The sequence below is a fragment of the Delphinus delphis genome, chromosome 8 (assembly GCF_949987515.2).
Source record: "Delphinus delphis chromosome 8, mDelDel1.2, whole genome shotgun sequence".
Classification (NCBI taxonomy): Eukaryota; Metazoa; Chordata; class Mammalia; order Artiodactyla; family Delphinidae; genus Delphinus; species Delphinus delphis.
The window spans coordinates 85,858,391-85,881,561 of NC_082690.1; the positions used below are offsets into that span (position 1 = coordinate 85,858,391).

General features: G+C 45.2%; 1 protein-coding gene across 1 annotated transcript in view; it reads left to right on the top strand.

Annotated features, from left to right (window-relative positions):
* The window catches only part of KIAA1549L (KIAA1549 like), a 137,185-nt gene extending 115,673 nt beyond the window's left edge, over positions 1–21,512 (top strand). The window contains exons 17-20 of the mRNA XM_060017373.1: positions 1,153–1,250; positions 3,818–3,966; positions 5,115–5,266; positions 17,251–21,512. Coding sequence (XP_059873356.1) covers positions 1,153–1,250; positions 3,818–3,966; positions 5,115–5,266; positions 17,251–17,532 — 681 coding nt within the window. The 3' untranslated portion in view covers positions 17,533–21,512. The remainder of the gene's footprint in view (positions 1–1,152; positions 1,251–3,817; positions 3,967–5,114; positions 5,267–17,250) is intronic.
* The last annotated feature ends 1,659 nt before the right edge of the window (positions 21,513–23,171 follow it).

Consider the following 23,171-nt stretch of genomic DNA (forward strand, 5'->3'; position numbering starts at 1 on the left):
GATGCTGAAGGGAGAAGCCCTCATTCGGTTTAAAGAATCCTGTGTATGGATTCTCTCTGCTGCTACTTTCTGTCTGGATGCCTTTAGGTTTACAGCCCTATGATCTTGTTCCTCAAGAGATCTGGCAGGCCTTGATACCTAAAGAAAAAAATGAATGAGAAGCACAAGCCAATCTTTGTCTTCGCAGAGAGCATTTCTAGATTTTCTCCTGCTCAAAGAGGCTGTGGCCTGGCTGTCTGGTCCTGTCTCTGACCATTTTCCTTTTCTCCCCTCCTGTGTTGATTAAAGTCTTCACTTTTGTGGCATTTCTGATCCCTTATCTTTGAATAGTGCTTTATAGATCACAACATACTTACACATACACTCTCTTGCCTGATCTACTTTGCAGCCACGCCCTCTGGGCAAGGTATCCTTGTCCCCATTTCAGAAGAATACACTGAGGCCCAGAGAGGTCACCTGACTTGCTTAGGGACATAAAGTCTATTCATCAGCAAATTAGGGCCTCCACCCATACTTCCTGGCTCCAGACCCATTGCTTTCCCCCACTAAACCCACTTTCCGTGAGTGAGAAAGTAAACGCAATCAATGATTCATTCCTTATCTAATATTTATTGCTCATCCATGATATAACAGGCACTGTTCCAGGCGTGAGGATGCAGCTGAGAACAAATCCCTTGCCCTCATTACAGTCTAGTTTGTGGCACATAATAAGTAAGCAATGATATAACACCAGAGTGACAACTGCTATGCCAAAAAATAAAACAGAATATGGAGACAGAGTAAATGGGGCTCACAGGGAATATGGGGCTGGATGAATGAAATGAAGGAAGGAGCCACGGGAAGGACTGGGAGAGAAGCATCCCAGGGGGAAGGAGCAGCATGTACAAAGCCCGAGGCAGGAAGGAACTTGGCAGATTCTAAGAACAACTGAAGGACTCTGACTGCAGTGGCCCAGCAAAGGGGGGAATGGTGGCAGATGAGACAGAAGAGTGGGCCGGGGAACATGTTAAGGGAGATCGAAGGGGAAAGTTTGAGGAAAGAAGGAAAGTTTAACCCTCGGAAGTTTGCTTCCCTTTTAAGTAAGAAGAACCTGTGTGTTGATGGGCACCGGGTTTTAACACATCTCCCTCTATTTGCTCGTCTCTTTCACAGGCCTACAGGTTTTCCCAGCTTCCTGAAATGGTCATGGGCTCTCCCCCTCCACCTGTGCCTCCGCGGACTGGCCCAGTGGCTGTCGCTTCTCTCAGGCGGTAACACATTCCTTTCTTTGCCTTATTTGGAATATTTGCAGAGGATTGGGTCCTGTGCGCCCCTCCCTGACAGATTTCCTTCCTGCCCTGCCCCATTCAGGGTGCATCACCTGTACAGACAACCATGTGCCTGGGACACCCCAAGTACCATGAAGGAAGGGAGTGGGGGCCACAGAGGGTTGACCTACTCTCTTACCATTGAAAACTGAAAGTCCTGTAGAACCCACAACTGAAAAAACCCAAGGTCAACTGCCCCATACCTTGACCTTGAACATCTAAAAATTACTCCAACTTGGGCCGTCACAACAGCCGCCTCAAGTCTGGGCACCTCCTGCCAGGTGTGTGCACCCAGAAGGCCCTTTGTTGTTGAGGGGTAGTGTCCGAGAGGCCGGGGAGCAGCATGTCTAGGCTCCTGCCCTAACTCTTGACTTGCAAGATGGAGAGGATGAAAGCCCACGAACTTGGATAGGCCAGCTGTGAAACATATATTCAGCAATCTCTTTGCTCTGTAATAGTATAAAAAGCACATGTTTTAAATAAAGATAGACAAGAAACAACAGCCAAGAGCCCTGGGGGAGGTTGGAACAGTCATCATGTCCAAGGCCAGGAGAGACACCCGTGCCCTGGGGCCTGTACGGGCCACTGCCCTGGCCCTCCTACCATAGCTTCCTCCAACATGCTGATCACACACTATTTGTGGGCCACAGGTCTGAACTTTGTCAAAATGGTGAAAAGAAATGAGTTTTCCTCAGAAACGACCTGCCTTCATTTCCAGCAGTTTAGGATGCCGAGCTGTGTGTAGACACCACCCTTTGACCCCAGTCAAGCTTAGGGTGGGATGGGAAGCGGCAGACCAGGGTTCCACCGTAACCTGCCAGTAACGCGCTGTGGAACTCCAGGCACATTGCCTCATCTGTCTGGCTCCTGTTTCCTTATCTGTAAAATGAGGGCACTGACCTAAATGATCTCAAAGGCTCTGGAAGTCCTCAAAGGTGGCCGAGTGTACAGAGCAGAAGCCAGGGATTTTCCTAGGATGGTTTTCTAAAGGAGTAGCAGATGCCTGGAAACAGCCTGTGGGAAGCCAGGGCTGTGGGAGTGAGCAAATGGGAGAAGGAGGGATGGAGAAAGGAGGGGAGACCCTATACTACTGAGCCCCCAGCAACCCACCCTGATGTGTAGTTTAATCCTCACAGCCTGTGTTTGACCCTCCCTGGGGAATAGTTGCTCCTGAGGGTTCTGGATTGGAGGAGCTTTTCAATCAGTCGTTTGAGCTATGTTTGCTAAAGGCCAGCACCTATTTCTTTTTTTTTTTTTTTTGCGGGTTCGTGGGCTTCTCATTGTTGTGGCCTCTCCCGTTGCGGAGAACAGGCTCCGGACGCGCAGGCTCAGCGGCCATGGCTCACGGGCCCAGCTGCTCCGCGGCACGTGGGATCTTCCCGGACTGGGGCACGAACCCGTGTCCCCTGCATCGGCAGGCGGACTCTCAACCACTGCGCCACCAGGGAAGCCCCAGCACCTATTTCTTATTTCTTCTCTCAACCACCAGTCTCCTCTCATGTCCTGCACCGTCTGCCATCCTTGCCAAATACGAGGAGGTCACTGCCCTCCTTATGAACCCAGAGGGTTAGACCAGGGAAGAACCTTTGAGATGGAGTCATCCTCCCCTTTCATTTTACAGATGAGGAGCTGGGGCTCAGAGAGAGGAGGCAGCCGGAACCCAGGCTCCCGATGCGCCTCTATTATGCTCTTACTGTGACAGCCTGCCTCTGCTTAGAGGGTGGCCCTGTGGGCTGGCAGCCTTTGCCTCCCTGCACTCTAATTTTAGGAGAGCCCGAAGTGCCTCTACCAAAGGGAAGGCAGAGCCTGGCTACAGCACCCTTTATACTAGGGGGAGAGGCCCGTGCCCTCACCCCAGCCCCCTCTTCTTACATGGCTTTCTGAGCTATAAGTGGAGAGAGGTGTTAAATGCGCCAGATTCTCTGCTTGCCTGTGGAACTTAAAAAAAAAAGTGTTCTTTCATTCATAATGCCCAGAAAGTACTAGGCTCCTGCTTCCGGGAGCAGCCCGAGCTTCCCAGAGCCTAGGGCTTCTTGCTTCCTGCCAGTAGCAGCAGGGAACGCAGTCCCCGCAGCCCTCCAGGGTCTCGGTCCTGGTGTCAGGAGGGGGAGTGGCGGCGCACTCCAGACGGAGCCTTCCCATTGGCTGCCGATGATGTCATCACCTGCTAGGTCGACCATCCCCAGCTAAGACCCAGCGCTAATTCTTGGCTCATTTTTATGTAGAAATTAAGTGTTCTACTCCTCAGAGACATGAGAGTCACCCTCAGGGGAGCACTGACCTTGAATATCTAAAAATGACTCCAGCTCGGGCCACCGCGACGGCTGCTCCAGGCCTGGGCGTGTAGGCCCCCTTTGTTATTCGGGGGCAAACCCAGGCCTGAGGACCCCGCGGTCCTGGGGCTTGGAGGCCGAAGCCATCCTCGGCCGTGATCTGCCCCGGGAGCCCCGCCTTGCCCGGCCGGCCGCGGTCCTGGGAGGCGGCTAAGGCGGCCCCTTTCCCCCCCGCAGGTCCACCTCGGATATTGGCAGCAAGACCAGGATGGCCGAGTCCGCGGGGCCTGAGCCCGCCCAGCTGCACGACAGCGCCTCCTTCGCGCAGGTGTCCCGAGGCCCTGTGTCTGTGGCGCAGTTGGATCAGTCGGCTTTAAATTACTCAGGTGGGCAAGAGGAGAAAGGCCTGGAAGAAGCCCGTGCCCCGCACCAGCCCCCGTGCTGTGCACTTTGTCTTCCCCGCTCTCCACCTTCTACCCGCCACCGTCAGGAATCAAAGCAACTGTATTTCTGGATCCCCTCTGGACTTCAGTAGCCCTGGCTAGAAGAGCTACTGCTTTTATTTCTTAAAAAGATCTGAACTCTGACAAAATATTAAGATAGGTTACGGTCAGGGTGGATGTTCACATTTTGCCAGACTTAAGGCCTTTTAAAAATTTATTATATATATCTTTAAAGCATTCCAGATACAACTATCCATTCCCAACTCATTCCCCTTCTCCCCAGAGGTAATCACAGTCTCTAAGTCATGGGCTTTCACTCCATATGTATCTCTATACAATGGTCTATGTTAATGCTTTGTATAGTTTAAATTTACATAAGTGATGTTAAGCTATACCTTTCCTTTTGCACTTTGTTTTCTTGGTTTAACATTGTTTTCAGGAGTTCTCCAGCTGTTACACACATGTTGATCTAGTTCACTTGTTCACACTGCCATATGGTATTCCATTATGTGACATGCCACCATTTATCCTATCCCCTAGTGAGAGACATATTGGTTGTTTCCAGTTTTTTGCTATTACAAACAATGTCAATGAACACAGAGGTTTGAACATGCCGTAATGGTTTTTTTCATTTATCCAAACCACACCTTTTAGACTAAAACTGCAAACACCCGGTTGTCAACACTTACTAAAGCATACTGTGTCCAGAAATGCCACCAGTGAAATCTATTCCTTTTGGTTCCTCTTCTTGGCTTTTGAAAAATACCCATCCTCCTGGGAGGAAAACACCTGGCACCCCAGCAGGTCAGGGGTGTTGGGATGGGGTTGGGGGAGTTGGTGAGGGCTCGGCAAGGATTGTGAGCCATCACTTCTCTAGAAAGCTGGGTCTGAGTCCCAGCAGGTGATGCCTCCACTACTGTCTGGACAGGTGAGCAGGGCTGGGGCTGCAGGTGGAGATGTGATGCCTTCCCATTAGCCCTTCCCCCAAGGCCAGAGTCCTCCTATTTCCGAGCTTCCCCCAGCTTGTACATATGTCAGCCCAGTGGGCGAGGTGCCGGCCTAATCTCGCCCGTACATCTCCTCCATGCCAGGTAATACGGTACCGGCAGTGTTCGCCATTCCAGCTGCCAGCAGACCCGGCTTCACCGGCTACTTCATCCCGACGCCTCCCTCGTCCTACAGGAACCAGGCCTGGATGTCTTATGCAGGAGAGAATGAGCTCCCGAGCCAGTGGGCTGATTCGGTGAGACCCTCGCTGATTCCCTCACAACTTTACCTGCTTGACACCCTACAGGGAGAAAAGGGATGTGAGGCTGAGAATGAGTGTTTTGTTATCTCAGGCCCCCTTCCACCAACCAGGTGGCTAAAATCAGCTATTAGAGGAGACAGTGCCGGGGAGAGGAGTGTGATGTCCTTTGACACAGGAGCCTTCAGTCAGATTCCACCTCTTTCCAGAGGGCACCCTTAATCAAATACAGTTTTATAATAACTACCATTTTTTAAGTATTTTCTGTGTGCCAGGCACTATATTAGATGTTCTATTTATGTTATCTTATTTCATCTTCACGAGACCTGTCATGTAGGTATTATTTCCCTGATGTGTTCAGCAGTCAAACCTGCATCTTTCTGGCTCCAAAGCCTTTACTAAATTTGTTCCTTTCAGCTTTGAAATCCTGTGAAAAGTTTAGATGCAATACCAGAAAATGAAGTATTAGAAACCCGAGACTGAATTACTTTGCATGTAGATCTAAAGCTTTCTGCCTGTCTTCCAGCTGAAGACTGTCTTTTCACGGTCAGCTGGTTTCTTCCTTCATTATACTAGTAGGAGTTTATGGCACAGTGGACCTGGCCCAGCCTGGACCAAAGAGGGGCAGCAACCAGATGAGCCTGGATATTCACACCCAAACCTGCCTCTGAGCCACCTGTCAGGCACTGCCAAGTGAAAAACAAAAACCAAGCAAACAAAAATAGCACAGTCATGGCCTCTAGAATGAGTTGCTCCACTCCCTGTGTGAGATCATCCATCATGGATAAGAAAGGCAGGCTGTTTCCTAGGGCCCCGTGGTGCTCTATGTCATTTTAGGGTTTGGTCTCAGCATTTGAAATACATCCTAGATTTAGGAAACACACTGACACCTGTGTCATCTTTTCTCTCTGTCCAAACCCCTGGGGTCCATACTTTCTACCCCTACAGGTTCAATTCAACCTCAGTGTTGGTGTCTCTTCTTATTGTAGTGATGCCACATTTAAACAACATCATCAGGGTAAAACTACCCTACGTATATTAATTTTCCTAATAAAGCTATTCCTTTAATTTCCAAAACATTTAAAAAATATATGCCACCCTGAATTTTTAAATTCTGGAATGAATTACATCCTTCTCCCCTCCTTCTTTAAAAGAAAAACATAATTTAATTTGTCTTTAACAAATGATTCAGCGTCATTATTATGGCTCACTGTACTAAAATGACATTTGTCAGATGGGCTCTGACGGTGTGTAGGATTATTGCCCCTATGTCAGACATCTCTAAACTATTATAATTTTTGGAATTATTATAAGGCTTAGTATGTTTTTTCTTTCTCTGACCTTGCTCCCAGCTCACACCTTGCTCAATTTCCCCACTCTCAGATATATACTCACCTTTAAATATGCTTTTCCTAATGCTCTGTTATCTGCAAATGAGGCATGTCTGAGCTCATTAGAGTTGTTTGTAGAGCTGGAGTAAATAGTCTCTGGGAGAGTAACTGGAGGGATTCCCTACTGTTCAGTCTACAAATCTAAGTGCGGGAGTGTATGGCATCTCTGTTGGTTGTTTGTGGGCCTTTTTTGCTTCCTTTGTCATGCTCAGCTCTTCTAAACAGCTGAACTCACTGGGTGTGAGTTGGTCAGTTCAGAGGTTATTCACCTCCATAATGCCACTTGCAATCTAAACATAATGTGTACTTTTCAGAAAGTAGTTGATACTTGTGCTAATTAGGCAGTAGACCTGCAGCTTTGTCAGCTCACCCTCTGCATGCAGGGTGCACTGGGTGCTTTGCAGGAGTCAGCAGAAGTATTTACAAAACTTGTCCCTTGCCTTCAAGATACTTACAGATAATACTTAGCCAGGCTTATGGTGACATCCAGATACCTTTGGGTTCATGTTGCCTTAAAGATGAAGGAAAAGGAGCCCAGCAAATCGAAACTTAATCTTTTGGACATGATGACTTGATCACCTTGCCACCCACCATTGTGAGGGAGTGCTAGTTTCCTATTAGTTGTTTTTAAGAGGAAAGTGATTGCTGCAGCCTAAATGGGTCTTTCCTGGAGCCCCATTACCACCTTCAGTTAAGCAGGGTTGCGTGCCCATGCGTGGAGCACGGAAGCCAGGAACCAAGCTGGGAGGTCAGGTGCTTTATTGCATTTGAAATTCAGCACAGGAGGCTCAGAGGGACCAGATGTGGGCTTGAGAAAGATACTCCAGTGGGGAAAATGTTCACCCTCCACATCCATGTGAGAAGAAAAAAGCCCCAACCATCATTTGGATGTCTGACCCTCCTGATCCCAGGTATCCAGATGTAAGGAGCTAGCTTGTATAAAATCACCTGGACCTGGCTTGACAAATAGGTTTCATCCTTGGTGCTGGATGGAGAGGGATTGAGAGGGGGTTCCCAGGCTCATCAGGAAAGTGTGCTGTGATCAATAGGTGATGCCTGCCACAGGCACTGGCTAGGGAAGGAGTGGTGTTTGCCAGCCCCGGATTTTGGCCCGCAAGGTGTGGTGGCTCCCGCCTGCCTCTACTGTAAGGGAGGAAGAGTGTGTCATCTCCTCATCTTCCCTGCTTCTGAGTATTACCCTGAGGCCACTCCAGTGGCATCAGGTGTCCCTGGCCTGTCCCAGCCACAAGCACCAAGTTGCTTAATGCTGCAGAACTGGGAGGTCTCAAGAGTTGGACACTGACCCTCAGCTCCAGCTGAACTTGAAATACAGGGAAAGGGGACATGGCAGCTTCCTTCACAAACATACGGCACCAGCTGGTCATCCTTTGGTGATTTTCAAATTGTGCCGCTCAGAACCCCAGGTCTGAGACACTCCCTACTGTGTACCGTGCACAGTTCTGGGCACTGGTGCACAGTGATAAGTAGGTGAGACACAGTTCTGCCTTCACAGTCGATGCCTGAGACAGGCGATGATATTGTGAGTGATGACTGTTACGCTAGACAAAGTGCATGGAAGGACCTTACAGGGAGCCCTCAGCTAATAGAGGACTGGGGAAGGTCTCCCGGAAGAAAGGGAGTTTGAGCTGAGACCTGACAGGCAAGTCCCGTGTCCTGGCCTTGGCTCTCTGTTAGCCCCCAGTCACCTGTGCGTTCCCAGCTGTGTGGCCCAAGGGCTCGGACAGTCTGGCTCTGATTTTCCTCTGAGATGCAAGTGAAATATATTTGCTACTTTGTCTTCCTTTACCAGGTCTTGTAGGGGAATTAAAGCCCCAAACTTTAGGACATCCATCCCATCACTTCTTCCCTCACTCGGGTCCTTCCCGACTCTTACCTGATCCATTGAGGTAGCCTCAGAACTTATCTCCTCTCCACCTCCAGTGGGGCCACCTCCAGAGTGTCCTTCCTAAAATACAGACCTTTCCCCTGCCTGACACCTGTTGGTGGCTCCCAGGCCAGGCCTTCTCCGGAGGGGTTGTCAGAACCTCTGGCAGGGACTGGGAGAGGACTGCTTTCCTACTACACATTTGCCCATACAAAATTCTGAATCCTCACCCAACCCCATCCCACTCCATCCTCACCAGCGCCCAGACATCTCTGTAAGGAATGGAAACACGCTCAATTCCTTAGAAGTGTACCATAGAAAACTTTACTCCGTATCCTGACGTTCAGCAGCTGTTTGATCTGGCCCTGACTGCCTGTCTTCCTGAGCTCCCCTCATACCCCACATACCCTCTCTGGTCAGACCAAATCACTGAACCTCCCTGGGTGCCCCTTCTTCTGTGTACCTCCAGGCCTCTGCATTGCTTTTCCCTCTGCCTGGAATGCCCCTCCCACCTTGTCTTCTGAAAAACAGCCTCTTCATCTTCCAGACTCAGCTGAGCTGCTTCTCCCAGAAAGCTGCCTGACTCCTTACATGTGTCCCATTCACGGGAGCACCCCATACCTAAGTCATCCATGGGCATTTATCTTGCGGTGTTGCAGTTAACATTATGGGATATAAAGGCCTTTTGTGGATTACCGTGGAACAGCATCCCCTTTTATGGCACTGTTTCTGTGGGAAACTTGATCCTGAATTCCAGATCATTGCCCTGTCCTTATTACTATAAGTGTCCATATATTAAAGCATAGAACTGTGTATCTTCCACTTTTAATGCAAAGAGAAATTTTTTTCAAGAAACCCAGATCATATTCCAGATCCAAGACAGTATAGTGCAGTGACTAACTCCCAGCCTGGAGCTGCGTCTCTCAGTGGCTTGTTAGCTGTGGCACCTTCGACTGAGGCACTGTTTGCTTCAGTTTCCTCTTCTATAAAATAAGGGTAACAATACCTACCTCCTAGGTTGTTGTTTTGAGAATTAAATGAGACCACGATTGGAAAGCCCTTAGCACAGGGCTCATTAAGTGTTAGCTATTATCATCAGTGATAAATCCCTGAGTCCTTTTTTTATAAAAATATATACTTAAAGTCTATTTAATTTTTTTAGCATCTTTATTGGAGTATAATTGCTTAACAATGTTGTGTTAGTTTCTGCTGTATAACAAAGTGAATCAGCTATATGGATATATATATATCCCCGTATGCCCATATCCCCTCCCTCTTGCATCTGCCTCCCACCCTCCCTATCTCACTCCTCTAGGTGGTCACAAAGCACCGAGCTGATCTCCCTATGCTATGCAGCTGCTTCCCACTAGCTATCTATTTTACATTTGGTAGTGTATATATATCAATGCTACACTCTTACTTCGTCCCAGCTCACCCTTCCCCCTCCCTGTGTCCTCAAGTCCATTCTCTATGTCTGCATCTTTATTCCTGCCCTACCACTAGGTTCATCAGTACTGTTTTTTTACATTCCATATATATGCATTAGCATACAGTATTTGTTTTTCTCTTTCTGACTTACTTCACTCTGTATGACAGACTCTAGGTCCATCTACCTCACTACAAATAACTCAATTTTGTTTCTTTTTGTGGCTGAGTAATATTCCATTGTATATATGTGCCACATCTTCTTTATCCATTCATCTGATGATGGACACTTAGGTTGCTTCCATGTCCTGGCTATTGTAAATAGTGCTACAGTGAACATTGTGGTACCATGTCTCTTATTGAATTATGGTTTTCTCAGGTTATATGCCCAGTAGTGGGATTGCTGGGTCGTATGGTAGTTCTATTTTTAGTTTTTTAAGGAACCTCCATACTGTTCTTCATAGTGGCTGTATCAATTTACATTCCCACCAGCAGTGCAAGAGGGTTCCCTTTTCTCCACACCCTCTCCAGCATTTATTGTTTGTAGATTTTTTTGATGATGCATTCTGACCAGTGTGAGGTGATACACTGTGGTTTTGATTTGCATTTCTCTAATGATTAATGATGTTGAGCATCCTTTCATGTGTTTGTTGGCAATCTGTATGTCTTCTTTGGCAAAATGTTTATTTAGGTCTTCTGCCCATTTTTGGATTGGGTTGTTTGTTTTTTTGATATTGAGCTGCATGAGCTGCTTGTATATTTTGGAGATTAATCCTTTGTCAGTTGCTTCGTTTGCAAATATTTTCTCCTATTCTGAAGTTTGTCTTTTTGTCTTGTTTATGGTTTCCTTTGCTGTGCAAAAGCTTTTAAGTTTTATTATGTCCCATTTGTTTATTTTTGTTTTTATTTCCATTTCTCTAGGAGGTGGGTCAAAAAGGATCTTGCTGTGATTTATGTCGTGGAGTGCTCTGCCTATGTTTTCCCTCTGAGAGTTTTATACTGTCTGGCCTTACATTTAGGTCTTTAATCCATTTTGAGGTTTTTTTTGTGTATGGTGTTAGGGAGTGTTCTAATTTCATTCATTTACATGTAGCTGTCCAGTTTTCCCAGCACCACTTATTGAAGAGGCTGTCTTTGAACAGGCTATCCTGTTCCATTGAGCTATATTTCTGTTTTTGTGCCAGTACCATACTGTGTTGATTACTGTAACTTTGTAGTATAGTCTGAAGTCAGGGAGCCTGATTCCTCCAGCTCCAATTTTCTCTCTCAAGATTGCTTTGGCTATTCAGGATCTTTTGTTTATCCATACAAATTGTGAAGTTTTTTATTCTAGTTCCATGAAAAATGGCCTTGGTGGTTTGATGGGGATTGCATTGAATCTGTAGATTGCTTGGGGTAGTAGAGTCATTTTCACAATGTTGATTCTTCCAATCCAAGAACATGGTATATCTCTCCATCTGTTTGTATCATCTTTAATTTCTTTCATCAGTATCTTATAGTTTTCTGCATACAGGTCTTTTGTCTCCTTAGGTAGGTTTCTTCCTAGGTATTTTATTCTTTTTGTTGCAGTGCTAAATGGGAGTGTTTCCTTAATTTCTCTTTCAGATTTTTCGTCATTAGTGTATAGGAATGCAAGAGATTTCTATGCATTAATTTTGTATCCTTCTACTTTACCAAATTCATTGACTAGCTCTAGTAGTTTTCTGGTAATGTCTTTAGGATTCTCTATGTATAGTATCATGTCATCTGCAAACAGTGATAGTTTTACTTCTTCTTTTCTGATTTGGATTCCTTTTATTTCTTTTTCTTCTCTGATTGTTGTGGCTAAAACTTCCAAAACTATGTTGAATAGTAGTGGTGAGAGTGGACAACCTTGTCTTGTTCCTGATCTTAGACGAAATGCTTTCAGTTTTTCACCATTGAGAATGATGTTGGCTGTGGGTTTGTCATATATATCCTTTGTTATGTTGAGGTAAGTTCCCTCTATGCCTACTTTCTGGAGAGTTTTTATCATAAATGGGTGTTGAATTTTGTTGAAAGCTTTTTCTGCATCTATTGAGATGATCATATGGTTTTTCTCCTTCAATTTGTTAATATGGTGTATCACATTGATTGATTTGCATATATTGAAGAATCCTTGCACTCCTGGGATAAACCCCACTTGATCATGGTGTATGTCCTTTTAATGTGCTGTTGGATTCTGTTTGCTAGTATTTTGTTTAGGAGTTTTTGCATCTATGTGCATCAGTGATATTGGCCTGTAGTTTTCTTTTTTTGTGACATCTTCATCTGGTTTTGGTATCAGGGTGATGGTGCCTCGTAGAATGAGTTTGGGAGTATTCCGCCCTCTGCTATATTTTGGAAGAGTTTGAGAAGGATAGGTGTTAGGTCTTCTCTAAATGTGTGATAGAATTCATCTATGAAGCCATCTGGTTCTGGGCTTTTGTTTGTTGGAAGATTTTTAATCACAGTTTCAATTTCAGTGCTTGTGATTGGTCTGTTCATATTTTCTATTTCTTCCTGGTTCAGTCTCAGAAGGTTGTACTTTTCTAAGAATTTGTCCATTTCTTCCAGGTTGTCCATTTTATAGGCATATAGCTGCTTGTAGGAATCTCTCATGATCCTTTGTATTTCTGCAGTGTCAGTTGTTACTTCTCATTTTTCATTTGTAATTCTGTTGATTTTAGCCTTCTCCCTTTTTTCTTGATCAGTCTGGCTAATGGTTTATCAATTTTGTTTATTTTCTCAAAGAACCAGCTTTTTGTTTTATTGATCTTTGCTATCGTTTCCTTCATTTCTTTTTCATTTCTTTCTGATCTGATCTTTATGACTTCTTTCCTTCTGCTAACTTTGGGGTATTTTTGTTCTTTCTCTAATTGCTTTAGGTGTAAGTTTAGGTTATTTATTTGAGATTTTTCTTGTTTCTTGAGGTAGGATTGTATTTCTATAAATTTCGCTCTCAGACCTGCTTTTGCTGCATCCCGTAGGTTTTGGATCATCGTGTTTTCATTGTCATTTGTTTCTAGGTATTTTTTGATTTCCTCTTTGATTTCTTCAGTGATCTCCTGGTTATTTAGTAGCATATTGTTTAGCCTCCATGTGTTTTTACTTTTTACAGTTTTTTTCCTGTAATTGATATCTGGTCTCATAATGTTGTGGTTGGAAAAGATACTTGATACAATATCAATTTACTTAAATTTACCAAGGCTTGATTTGTGACCCAGGATCTGATCTGTCCTGGAGAATGTTCCATGAGCACTTGAGAATAAAGTTTATTCTGTTGTTTTTGGGTGGAATGTCCTATAAATGTCAATTAAGTCCACCCTGTTTAATGTGTCATTTAAAGCTTGTGTTTCCTTATTTACTTTTTGGATGATCTGTCCAGTGGTGAAAGTGGGGTGTTAAAGTCCCCGACTATTATTTTGTTACTGTCAGTTTCCCCTTTTATGGCTGTTAGCATTTGCCTTATGTATTGAGGTGCTCCTATGTTGCGTGCATAAATAAATATTTACAATTGTTATATCTTCTTCTTGGATTGATCCCTTGATCATTATATAGTGTCCTTCTTTGTCTCTTGTAATAGTCTTTATTTTAAAGTCTATTTTGTTTTATATGAGAATTGCTACTCCAGCTTTCTTTTGATTTCCATTTGCATGGAATATCTTTTTCCATCCCCTCACTTTCAGTCTGTTTGTGTCCCTAGGTCTGAAGTGGGTCTCTTGTAGACAGCATATATACAGGTCTTGTTTTTGTATCCACTCAGCCAGTCTGTGTCTTTTGGTTGGAGCATTTAATCCATTTACATTTAAGGTAGTTGTCGATATGTATGTTCCTGTTACCATTTTATGAATTAATTTGGGTTTGTTATTGTAGGTCTTTTCCTTCTCTTGTGTTTCCTGCCTAGAGAAGTTCCTTTAGCATCTGTTGTAAAGCTGGTTTGGTGGTGCTGAATTCTCTTAGCTTTTGCTTGTCTGTAAACCTTTTAATTTCTCTGTCGATTCTGAATGAGATCCTTGTTGGGTAGAGTAGTCTTGGTTGTAGGTTTTTCCCTTTCATCACTTTAAATATGTCCTGCCACTCCCTTCTGGCTTGCAGAGTTTCTGCTGAAAGATCAGCTGTTAACCTTATGGGGATTCCCTTGTATGTTATTTGTTGTTTTTCCCTTGCTGCTTTTAATATTTGTTCTTTGTATTTAATTTTTGATAGTTTGATTAATATGTGTCTTGGCATGTTTCTCCTTGGATTTATCCTATATGGGACTCTCTGTGTTTCCTGGACTTGATTGACTATTTCCTTTCCCATGTTAGGGAAGTTTTCAACTGTAATCTCTTCAAGTATTTTCTCAGTCCCTTTCTTTTTCTCTTCTTCTTCTGGGACCCCTATAATTCAAATGTTGGTGCATTTAATGTTGTCCCACAGGTCTCTGAGACTGTCCTCAATTCTTGTCATTCTTTTTTCTTTATTCTGCTCTATGGTATTTATTTCCACTATTTTATCTTCCAGGTAACTTATCCATTCTTCTGTGTCAGTTATTCTGCTATTGATTCCTTCTAGAGAGTTTTAAATTTCATTTATTGTGTTGTTCATCATTGTTTGTTTGCTCTTTAGTTCTTCTGGGTCCTTGTTAAACGTTTCTTGTATTTTCTCCATTCTATTTCCAAGATTTTGGGTCATCTTTACTATCATTACTCTGAATTGTTTTTCAGGTAGACTGCCTATTTATTTCTTCTTCATTTGTTTGGTCTGGTGGGTTTTTACCTTGCACCTTCATCCGCTACATATTTCTCTGTCTTCTCATTTTGTTTAACTTACTGTGTTTGGGGTCTCTTTTTCGCAGGCTGCAGGTTCGTACTTCCCATTGTTTTTGGTGTCTGCCCCCAGTGGGTGAGGTTGTTTCAGTGGCTTGTGTAGGCTTCCTGGTGAAGGGACTGGTGCCAGTGTTCTGGTGGGTAGGTCTGTATCTTGTCCCTCTCGTGGGCATGGCTGCGTCCAGTGGTGTTTTTTGGGGTGTCTGTGAACTTAGTATGACTTTAGGCAGCCTCTCTGTTAATGGGTGTGGTTGTGTTCCTCTCTTGCTAGTTGTTTGGCATCGGGTGTCCAGCACTGGAGCTTGCTGGCCGTTGGGTGGAGCTGTGTCTTAGTGTTGAGGTGGAGATCTATGGGAGAGCTCTCGCTGATTGATATTATGTGGAGCTGGGAGGTCTCTGGTGGTCCAAAGTCCTGAACTCGGCTCTCCCACCTCAGAGGCTCAGGCCTGACACCCGGCCAGAGCACCAAGACCCTGCCAGCCTCACGGCTCGGGAGAAAAGGAAGAGGAAAAAAAGGGAAAAAACCCCCCAAAAAACAACAGATAGAATCCCAAATCAAATGGTAAAAGCAAAACTAAACAGACAAAATCACAGAAAGAAACAAAAAACAACAAAATAGAAACAAACAGTCAGAACCCTAGGACAATGGTTAAAGCAAACCTAAACAGACAAATCACACAAAGAAACATCATCTGCACACTCACAAAAAGAGAAAAAAAGGAAAAAAAATTTTAATTAAAAAAATAATAAACTTTAAAAAAAGAGAGCAACCAAACCAATAAAAAATCCACCAATGATAACAAGCACTAAAAACTAAACTAAGATAAACATAAGAATCAGAAACAAGTCAGATGCAGAAAGCAAACCCCAAGTCTACAGTTGCTCCCAAAGTCCACTGCGTCAATTTGGGGACCATTCATTGTCTATTCAGGTATTCCACAGATGGAAGGTTCATCAAGTTGCTTGTGGGGATTTAATCTGCTGCTCCTGAGGCTGCACGGAGAACTTTCCCTTTCTCTTCTTTGTTCGCACAGCTCCCGGGTTTCAGCTTTTGTTTTAGCCCCACCCCTGAACATAGGCCACCCTCAGGCGTCTGTTCCCGCCCAGACAGGAGGGGTTAAAGCAGGGGCTGATTAGATCTCTCTTGCTCACTCAGGCTGGGGAGTGGAAGGGGTACAGTAGTCATAATTGTAATTCGGGGCGAGCCTGCAGTGGCAGAAGCCAACATGACATTGCAACAGCCTGAGGTGTGCCATGTGTTCTCCTGGGGAAGTTGTCCCTGGATCTCAGGACCCTGGCAGTGGTGGGCTGCACAGGCTCCTGGGGTGGAGGGGGGTGTGTGTGTGGGTAGTGACCTGCGCTTGCACACAGGATTCTTGGTGGCAGTGGTGGCAGTGGTGGCAGCGTTAGCATTTCATGCTTGTCTCTGGGGTGTGAGCTGATAGCTGCGACTTGCACCTGTCTCTGGAGCTTGCTTAGGTGGTTCTCTGAATCCCCTCTCCTTGCGCACCCCGAAACAATGGTCTCTTGCCTTTTCGGCAGGTCCAGACATTTTCCCTGACTCCCTCCCGGCTATCTGTGGCATACTAGCCCCCTTTAGGCTGTGTTCACGCAGCCAACCCCAGTTCTCTCCCTGGGGTCTGACCTCTGAAGCCCAAGCCTCAGCTCCCAGCCCCTGCCCCGCCTGGCGGGTGAGCAGACAAGCCTCTCAGGCTGGTGAGTGCTGGTCAGCACCGATCCTCTGTGCGGGAATCTCTCCGCTTTGCCCGCTGCACCCCTGTTGCTGCGCTCTCTTCTGTGGCTCCGAAGTTTCCCTCCCACCCACCCTCAGTCTCCGCCCGCAAAGGGGCTTCCTAGTGTGTGGAAACTTTTCCTCCTTCACAGCTTCCTCCCAGAGGTGCAGGTCCCATCCCTATTCTTTTGTCTCTGTTTTTCCTTTTTTCTTTTGCCCTACCCAGGTACATGGGGAGTTTCTTACCTTTTGGGAGGTCTGAGGTCTTCTGCCAGCGTTCAGTAGGTGTTCTGTAGGAGTTGTTCCACATGTAGATGTATTTCTGATGTATTTGTGGGGAGGAAGGTGATCTCCGCGTCTTTCAGCTCCTCCATCTTGAAGGTCTCTCCCGCAAGTCCTTTGACATCCATAAAGAACAACACCTCTTTTGGCTAGATGGTGCTTATATTAAAAAGGTAGCCAGGTAGATTCAGATGTAGATTCAGGTATGTGCCCACTGTTTGCATACTGTTTAAAACACGTATTTAATTCATCCAACCAGCAGATCCAGTGAGTCCAAATCACCTATTTTCCAAACAGACTCCAGCTTTTGTATCCATACAATGGTGCGTTGCCTTCATTTTCTTCTAAATCTCTTTCCTTGTCCTCAGTTCCCTCCCGCTTTGGTATCGAGTGTGTCCTATGACTTGAGCCGCTTCCTGACCCCAGGTCCTTGTCTTCTCTCCCAACATGCTTTGTAGGTCCCCCTCCCGGGGTACATCGAGGCTTACCCCCGGTCCCGGTATCAGCAGAGCTCACCCTCCAGGCTCCCTCGCCAGTACAGCCAGCCAGCCGGGCTGCACCCCAGCTTGGAGCAGGCCCCGCTGCCCTCCGCAGCAGCCTCACAGCAGAGCCTGGCGGAGAACGACCCGTCCGACACGCCCCTGACCAACATCTCCACAGCGGCCCTGGTGAAGGCCATCCGGGAAGAGGTGGCCAAGCTGGCCAAGAAGCAGACGGACATGTTTGAGTTCCAGGTCTAATGCCTTCGCCCACTTCCAGACTCTGAGGAAACAGTCTTTGGTTTTCTCCAGCCTGGCTTGATGGGTCTGGAGGCACAGACGATGTGGGCGTTTTTCTCACCCTCAGTTTCTAAAAACGTGAACAGTGGGGCTTCTGGGGAACAGGAAACTCTTGAACAACTGGATGCTTGGCTTATTCAACTGATTGTATGTCAACAAGTCCCCATGTGGGACCATATGTTTGATACTCTGTTACATTAACTGTTTGAACTGAGGGTGTATTTCCCTACGGAGCCTTAGTCACGAGAGATGCTCGCAGATCTGCAGATTCCTGTCCAATGCCATATTTTAATAGATCATCACCAGAATGGGGAGAGCACAGCTCTATCTTCGGTGACCTCTGCATGTTAACTCTATTTCTGTGTTAAAGGCAATGCAGGCGTGTGATGAAGTCCCAGACTGTACTCTCTCTCATTCAGCCATGGCTGTAATCATTGCAATCACCTCCCGTCTCCAAGGGAGACACTGACTCCAGCCAAGAGAGCTGAGTCCTTTTCTTTTAAAGGCTCATATTCAAAGTCAAATAAATTGGATGAAAATCAGTACTGTCAGTCAATGACTGCACCTATGAACAGTCCTGACTCTTTTCCCCCTGCAATTAATTCAACAAAGGCCAAGAAAGAGAGAAGATGAGAGGGAATGGTGGATTCGTGTTGACAGGTTTTTGAAAAGGTGTTGTCATTCTGGAAATGGAGTATTCTGCAAGCTGGGCTCTGGCTGGAAGAGCATCGGTGCTAAGAGCTTTAAAGGTCCTACAAAAGAAAAACAGGTTTTCTTTGCCCTGCAACGAAGGTGGCCTGAGAACGAAGCTTCTCTCTTTTGGGGGACGATAGACACATCGACTTTTACAAGGAAACCTCTGTCTCTTCAGCGATGATGTCCAGCATGTGCTGCCCAGTGATACAAAAGGAAATAGTCATTGATGCCTGTTAGAAGCAGGAACAGTGGACCCAGTCTCCCCAGGCTGCAGCCTCTGTTCATAGAAGCTTCTGAATGCAGAAAACCTGTTGATTTACATTTAAATGTAAATAACATTTTTAAAGGTGTATGGAGTTAGCCAGTCCCCTCCCACACTCCTTCCCATAGTTAGTTAATAGACATAGGAGGACCTTTGCCAAAATGGCAGGCTTCTGACCTCATGACCGTGATGTTGCAAATCAGCCTCCCTGGCGTGGCAGGTGAGCCTCCAGAGCTCTGGGTGGACAATACCTCGCAGCCCTAAGGCACCAGCTGCTGACTGTCAGTGCAAAAGCAAAACAGGTGCTGACTTCAGGTAGCCCAGGGGAGGGGACACCGTGGTGTCCTCACCAACTTTGGGAGCTATGCTCAATGTTGGGGACTTACTTACTTGGTGTCTGTTGGAGAGTGAGGTCCTGTCCTGCCTTCTCACCCGTGATCCATCTAGCTTCAGCTTGTATCCATCCCCTCTGAGTCCATCTTTCCATTCTCCTCATGAGTTTCTTTGGTCTTTATTGAGAGAAGAAGCTGGAAATTTTAACATTCACAGAAGAGTAGGAGTGGAATTGATTAGAGTGGGAGAGTCAAACTGTCAAAGCACAGACTTTTCAAAGAAGCTGTTTTTATTTCCCAATGGCAAATTGCCCTTTCTGGAATGTTCTGGAGATGCTGTGTCATGGAATCCCCAAACGAGTCTCTTGTCCTGATGATATTAGGTAGTGTCCTTTTGGTATGCTGGTTGATCTTTCATAGTGTTAGTTTTTTGTTACTTAAAAAAAATCAGCTATAAATAAAATGTATTTTTGTAATTTCCATGTGTATATATGGTATATTTCTACCAATGGCCGCTTGTTGTAGTCCAAAACCTAAATCAGTTTGCAAAACACTTTGGACAGTGCAAGATTTTACTGACAGATTAACACAATGCCTAAGTCTATCCAAATAGGTATTCTGTGCACTTGAATGAACAAAGAGCCAAAGAAACTCAGCCTTTTCATGCAAACGGTATGAGTCCAATAAAGTCAGCTACATTGTCCCGCCTTATCAATGATATGAATATTTCATCAGTGCAATGACATCAACCTGGTACTTTGTCTACTTGGTAAATGCCTGGAAATACTGTATGTTAAAATGAAGTTCCAAGACCTTAGTGTAATTTAAGTGTAGGCACATGCATTCAAGACAGTGTCTGTGTTTTGGATGTACCAGTGAGTGACTCGCAGAAGAGGAGCCCACGGTGTGCGGTGGTCTGGCTCCAGCTGGCTAAGAGGATGCAGAAAAATCATGGTGAGCTGTGTAGAACCCCATGAAATACTGAGTCAGTCGATGGAGATGGCTAAAAATACAGCATGCTAAATCAGACACTCTTTTAAACGAGATACTGCAGGTTTAAGAGCAGTATATGGGAGGAACACCTTAAGTTGAGAAGAAATCAAATCTGTTTGTGTTGTCCCACCAATGTGAAGATGGCTGCCACTGTTTGATATTCTGTGACTAAGATGTGGTCCCTTTTCTGAAGAGTGTCCTGACCTCATGGAGGTTATGGATACCTGGACAGCTGACTCTGAGAAAGGGCAGGTGGTCAAAAGTGCCCTGTGGAAGTGAACACAGAGTTCCACGCAAACCCAGAGGCTCTGTGTTCCTCATCACCCTCCAGACAGTTGAAGAAGCCACAGAGGACATTGGTGACCTCAGAGAAGGAAGCTAAAGTCCGAAGAAGTGGACTGACCTGCCCGAAGCCTCCAGCCCAAGCCCACTGACTCACGATCGGGCTTGCTTTCCATTTCACCATGCTGCCTGCACGCTTGCCTGCGACACGTTTCTTGAACTGCGCTAGGAAGTTCAAAAAGTAGACAAGGGTCATATGAGGGACTATCTACGTTCTTGGGAAGAAAAAAGATAATTGAATATGTAAAGAACTTCAGATAAAGTGTATGAGGACAATGCGTTTGTGGCATAATAAACATTTTTCGGAACTAGTTTCAACGTGAGTTTTCTGCATTCATGAAAAGAAAGGCATTTTGGCTTTTTCCAGAGAGCGCCTTCGAGGAAATGGTGTTCTCTGCCGCTGTTCAAGACTTCAGGGCTGTGTTCTTCTCTCAGTGCCGTGGGTCCAAACAGGCAGGTGGGGAGGCCACAGCAGCTTGTCACCGAGAGGCAGCCGATTCTGCACTTTGCATTAGGGGAGGCGATCCCGTGGTACAGGAACGTAAAAGTCTATTGCGTGCCCTGGTACCTACCACCCGAGATGCATTGGTACCTGTGGAATAGGAACTTGCCTCTTTCAGGGTGTGCTATGGACTGAATGTGTCCTCCGCAGTTTCTATGCTGAAATCCTAACCCCCAATGTGATGGTATTAGGAGGTGGGGCCTTGGGAGGTGCTTAGCTAGTGAGGGGAGCCCTCGTGAATGGGATTAATGCCCTTATAAAAGGGACCCCAGAAAGCTCTCTTGCCCTCTTTTCTGCCACATGAGGATAAAATAAGAAGTCGACAGTCTGCAACCCAGAAGAGGGCTCTCACCAGGACCTGACCATGCTGGCACCCTGATCTCGGACTTCTGTCCTCCAGAACTGTGAGAAATAAATGTCTGTTGTTTGTGAGCCACCCAGGCTATGGTTCTCTGGTATGGCAGCCTGAGCTGACGAATGACTAAGACAGGGTGGATTGCGTAGGAATCAATTCTCCGGTGCCAGAAGAAGTTATATTGTGCATGTGCTAATTTAAGAATTCAGCAGAAGGGCATGTAATTTCTGAGCATTCTTGATGGAAGAATGGGTAGGATATTGTTAGATTTGTGATATAAAAAAAGAAGACTGCTGAGAGTCCGGATGGAGGAGGAGAAAGATTTAAATACCTGACTAAAATAAGTGCTTCTCTAACAGGCAGAAATTAACAAAATAGATCAAAAGATTTAAATACCGATTACCAATAAATAAGCTTCTTTTTTCTACGTAACACACAGGCACTCATTGTTTAATGAAAAAAAATAACGGGGCTTACCTGGTGGCGCAGTGGTTGAGAGTCCGCCTGCCGATGCCAGGTTCGTGCCCTGGTCCGGGAAGATCCCACATGCCGCGGAGCGGCTGGGCCCGTGAGCCATGGCCTCTGAGCCTGCGCTCCGGAGCCTGTGCTCCGCAATGGGAGAGGCCACAACAGTGAGAGGCCTGCGTACTGCAAAAAAAAAAAAAAAGAACAGATACTATTTTAAAGTTTGAGAACAGAATTTAAATGTCATCCACTCCTATTACACATCAGAAAGTAGTTTGGACTTTTCTAACAAAATACAGCCAAATACGCTTAGGGAAAGATAATCATTTAGCAGTGACTGACTTGGGTCCAAGTATTAGAAATTAAATGCAGCCATTTAGTCCAATCTTGAAGATATTCTAGTCAAGGACCTTTGTGAGGACCAGAAACCCATTCACACTTGCTCAAATGTAGAGACTGACTGAGCAAATACAGGCAGACCTCAGAAATATTGTGGGTTTGGTTCTAGACTGCCACAATAAAGCAAATATCACAATAATGTGAGTCACATTAATTTTGGGGTTCCCAGTGCATATAAAAGTTATATTTACACTATACTGTAGTCTATTAAATGTGAAATAGCATTATGTCTAAAAAAATACATACCTTAATTTAAAAACACTTTATTGGTAAAAAGTGCTAACCATCACCTGAGCCTTCAGCGAGTTGCAATCTTTTTGCTGGTGGAGGGTCTTGCTTCAGTGTTAATGGCTGTTGACTGATCAGGATGGTGGTTGCTAAAGGTTGGCACGGTCGTGGCAATTTCTTAAAATAAGGCAACGATGAAGTTTGCTGCATTGATTGACTCTTCCTTTCATGAACGATTTCTCTATAGCTGCAATGCTGTTTGATAACATTTTGACCACATTAGAACTTCTTTCAAAATTGAGTCAATCCTCTCAAAACGCTGCTGCTGCTTTATCATCTAAGTCATATTCTAAATCCTTTGTTGCCCTTTCAACAGCCTTCACAGCATCTTCACCAGGAGTAGATTCCATCTCAAGAAACCATTTTCTTTGCTCATCCATAAGAAGCAACTCCTCATCCGTTACAGTTTTATCATGAGATTGCAGCAATTCAGTCACATCTTCAGGCTCCACTTTTAGTTCTCTTGCTGTTCCCACCACATCTGCAGTTACTTCCTCCACTGAAGTCATCCATGAGAATTGGAATCAACTTCTTCTAAACTCCTGTTATGTTGATATTTTGACCTCTTCCCACGAATCACAAGTGTTCTTAATGGTATCTAGAATAGTGAATCCTTTTCAGAACGTTTTCAATTGACCTTGCCCACATCCATCAGAGGAATCACTATCTATGAAGCCTTACAAAATGCATTTCTTAAATAATAAGACAAAGTCAAAAGTACTCCTTGATCCATGGGCTGCAGAATGGATGTGTTAGCAAGCAGGAAAACAGCATGAATCTCATTGTACATCCCCATCAGAGCTCTTGGTTGACCAGATGCATTGTCAATGAGCAGTACTATTTAAAAGAAGAATCTTTTCTGAGCAGTAATCTCAACAGCGGGCTTAAAATATTCATTAAACCATGTTGTCAAACAGATGTGCTGTCATCTGGGCTTTCTTGTTCCATTTATAGAGCACAGGCAGA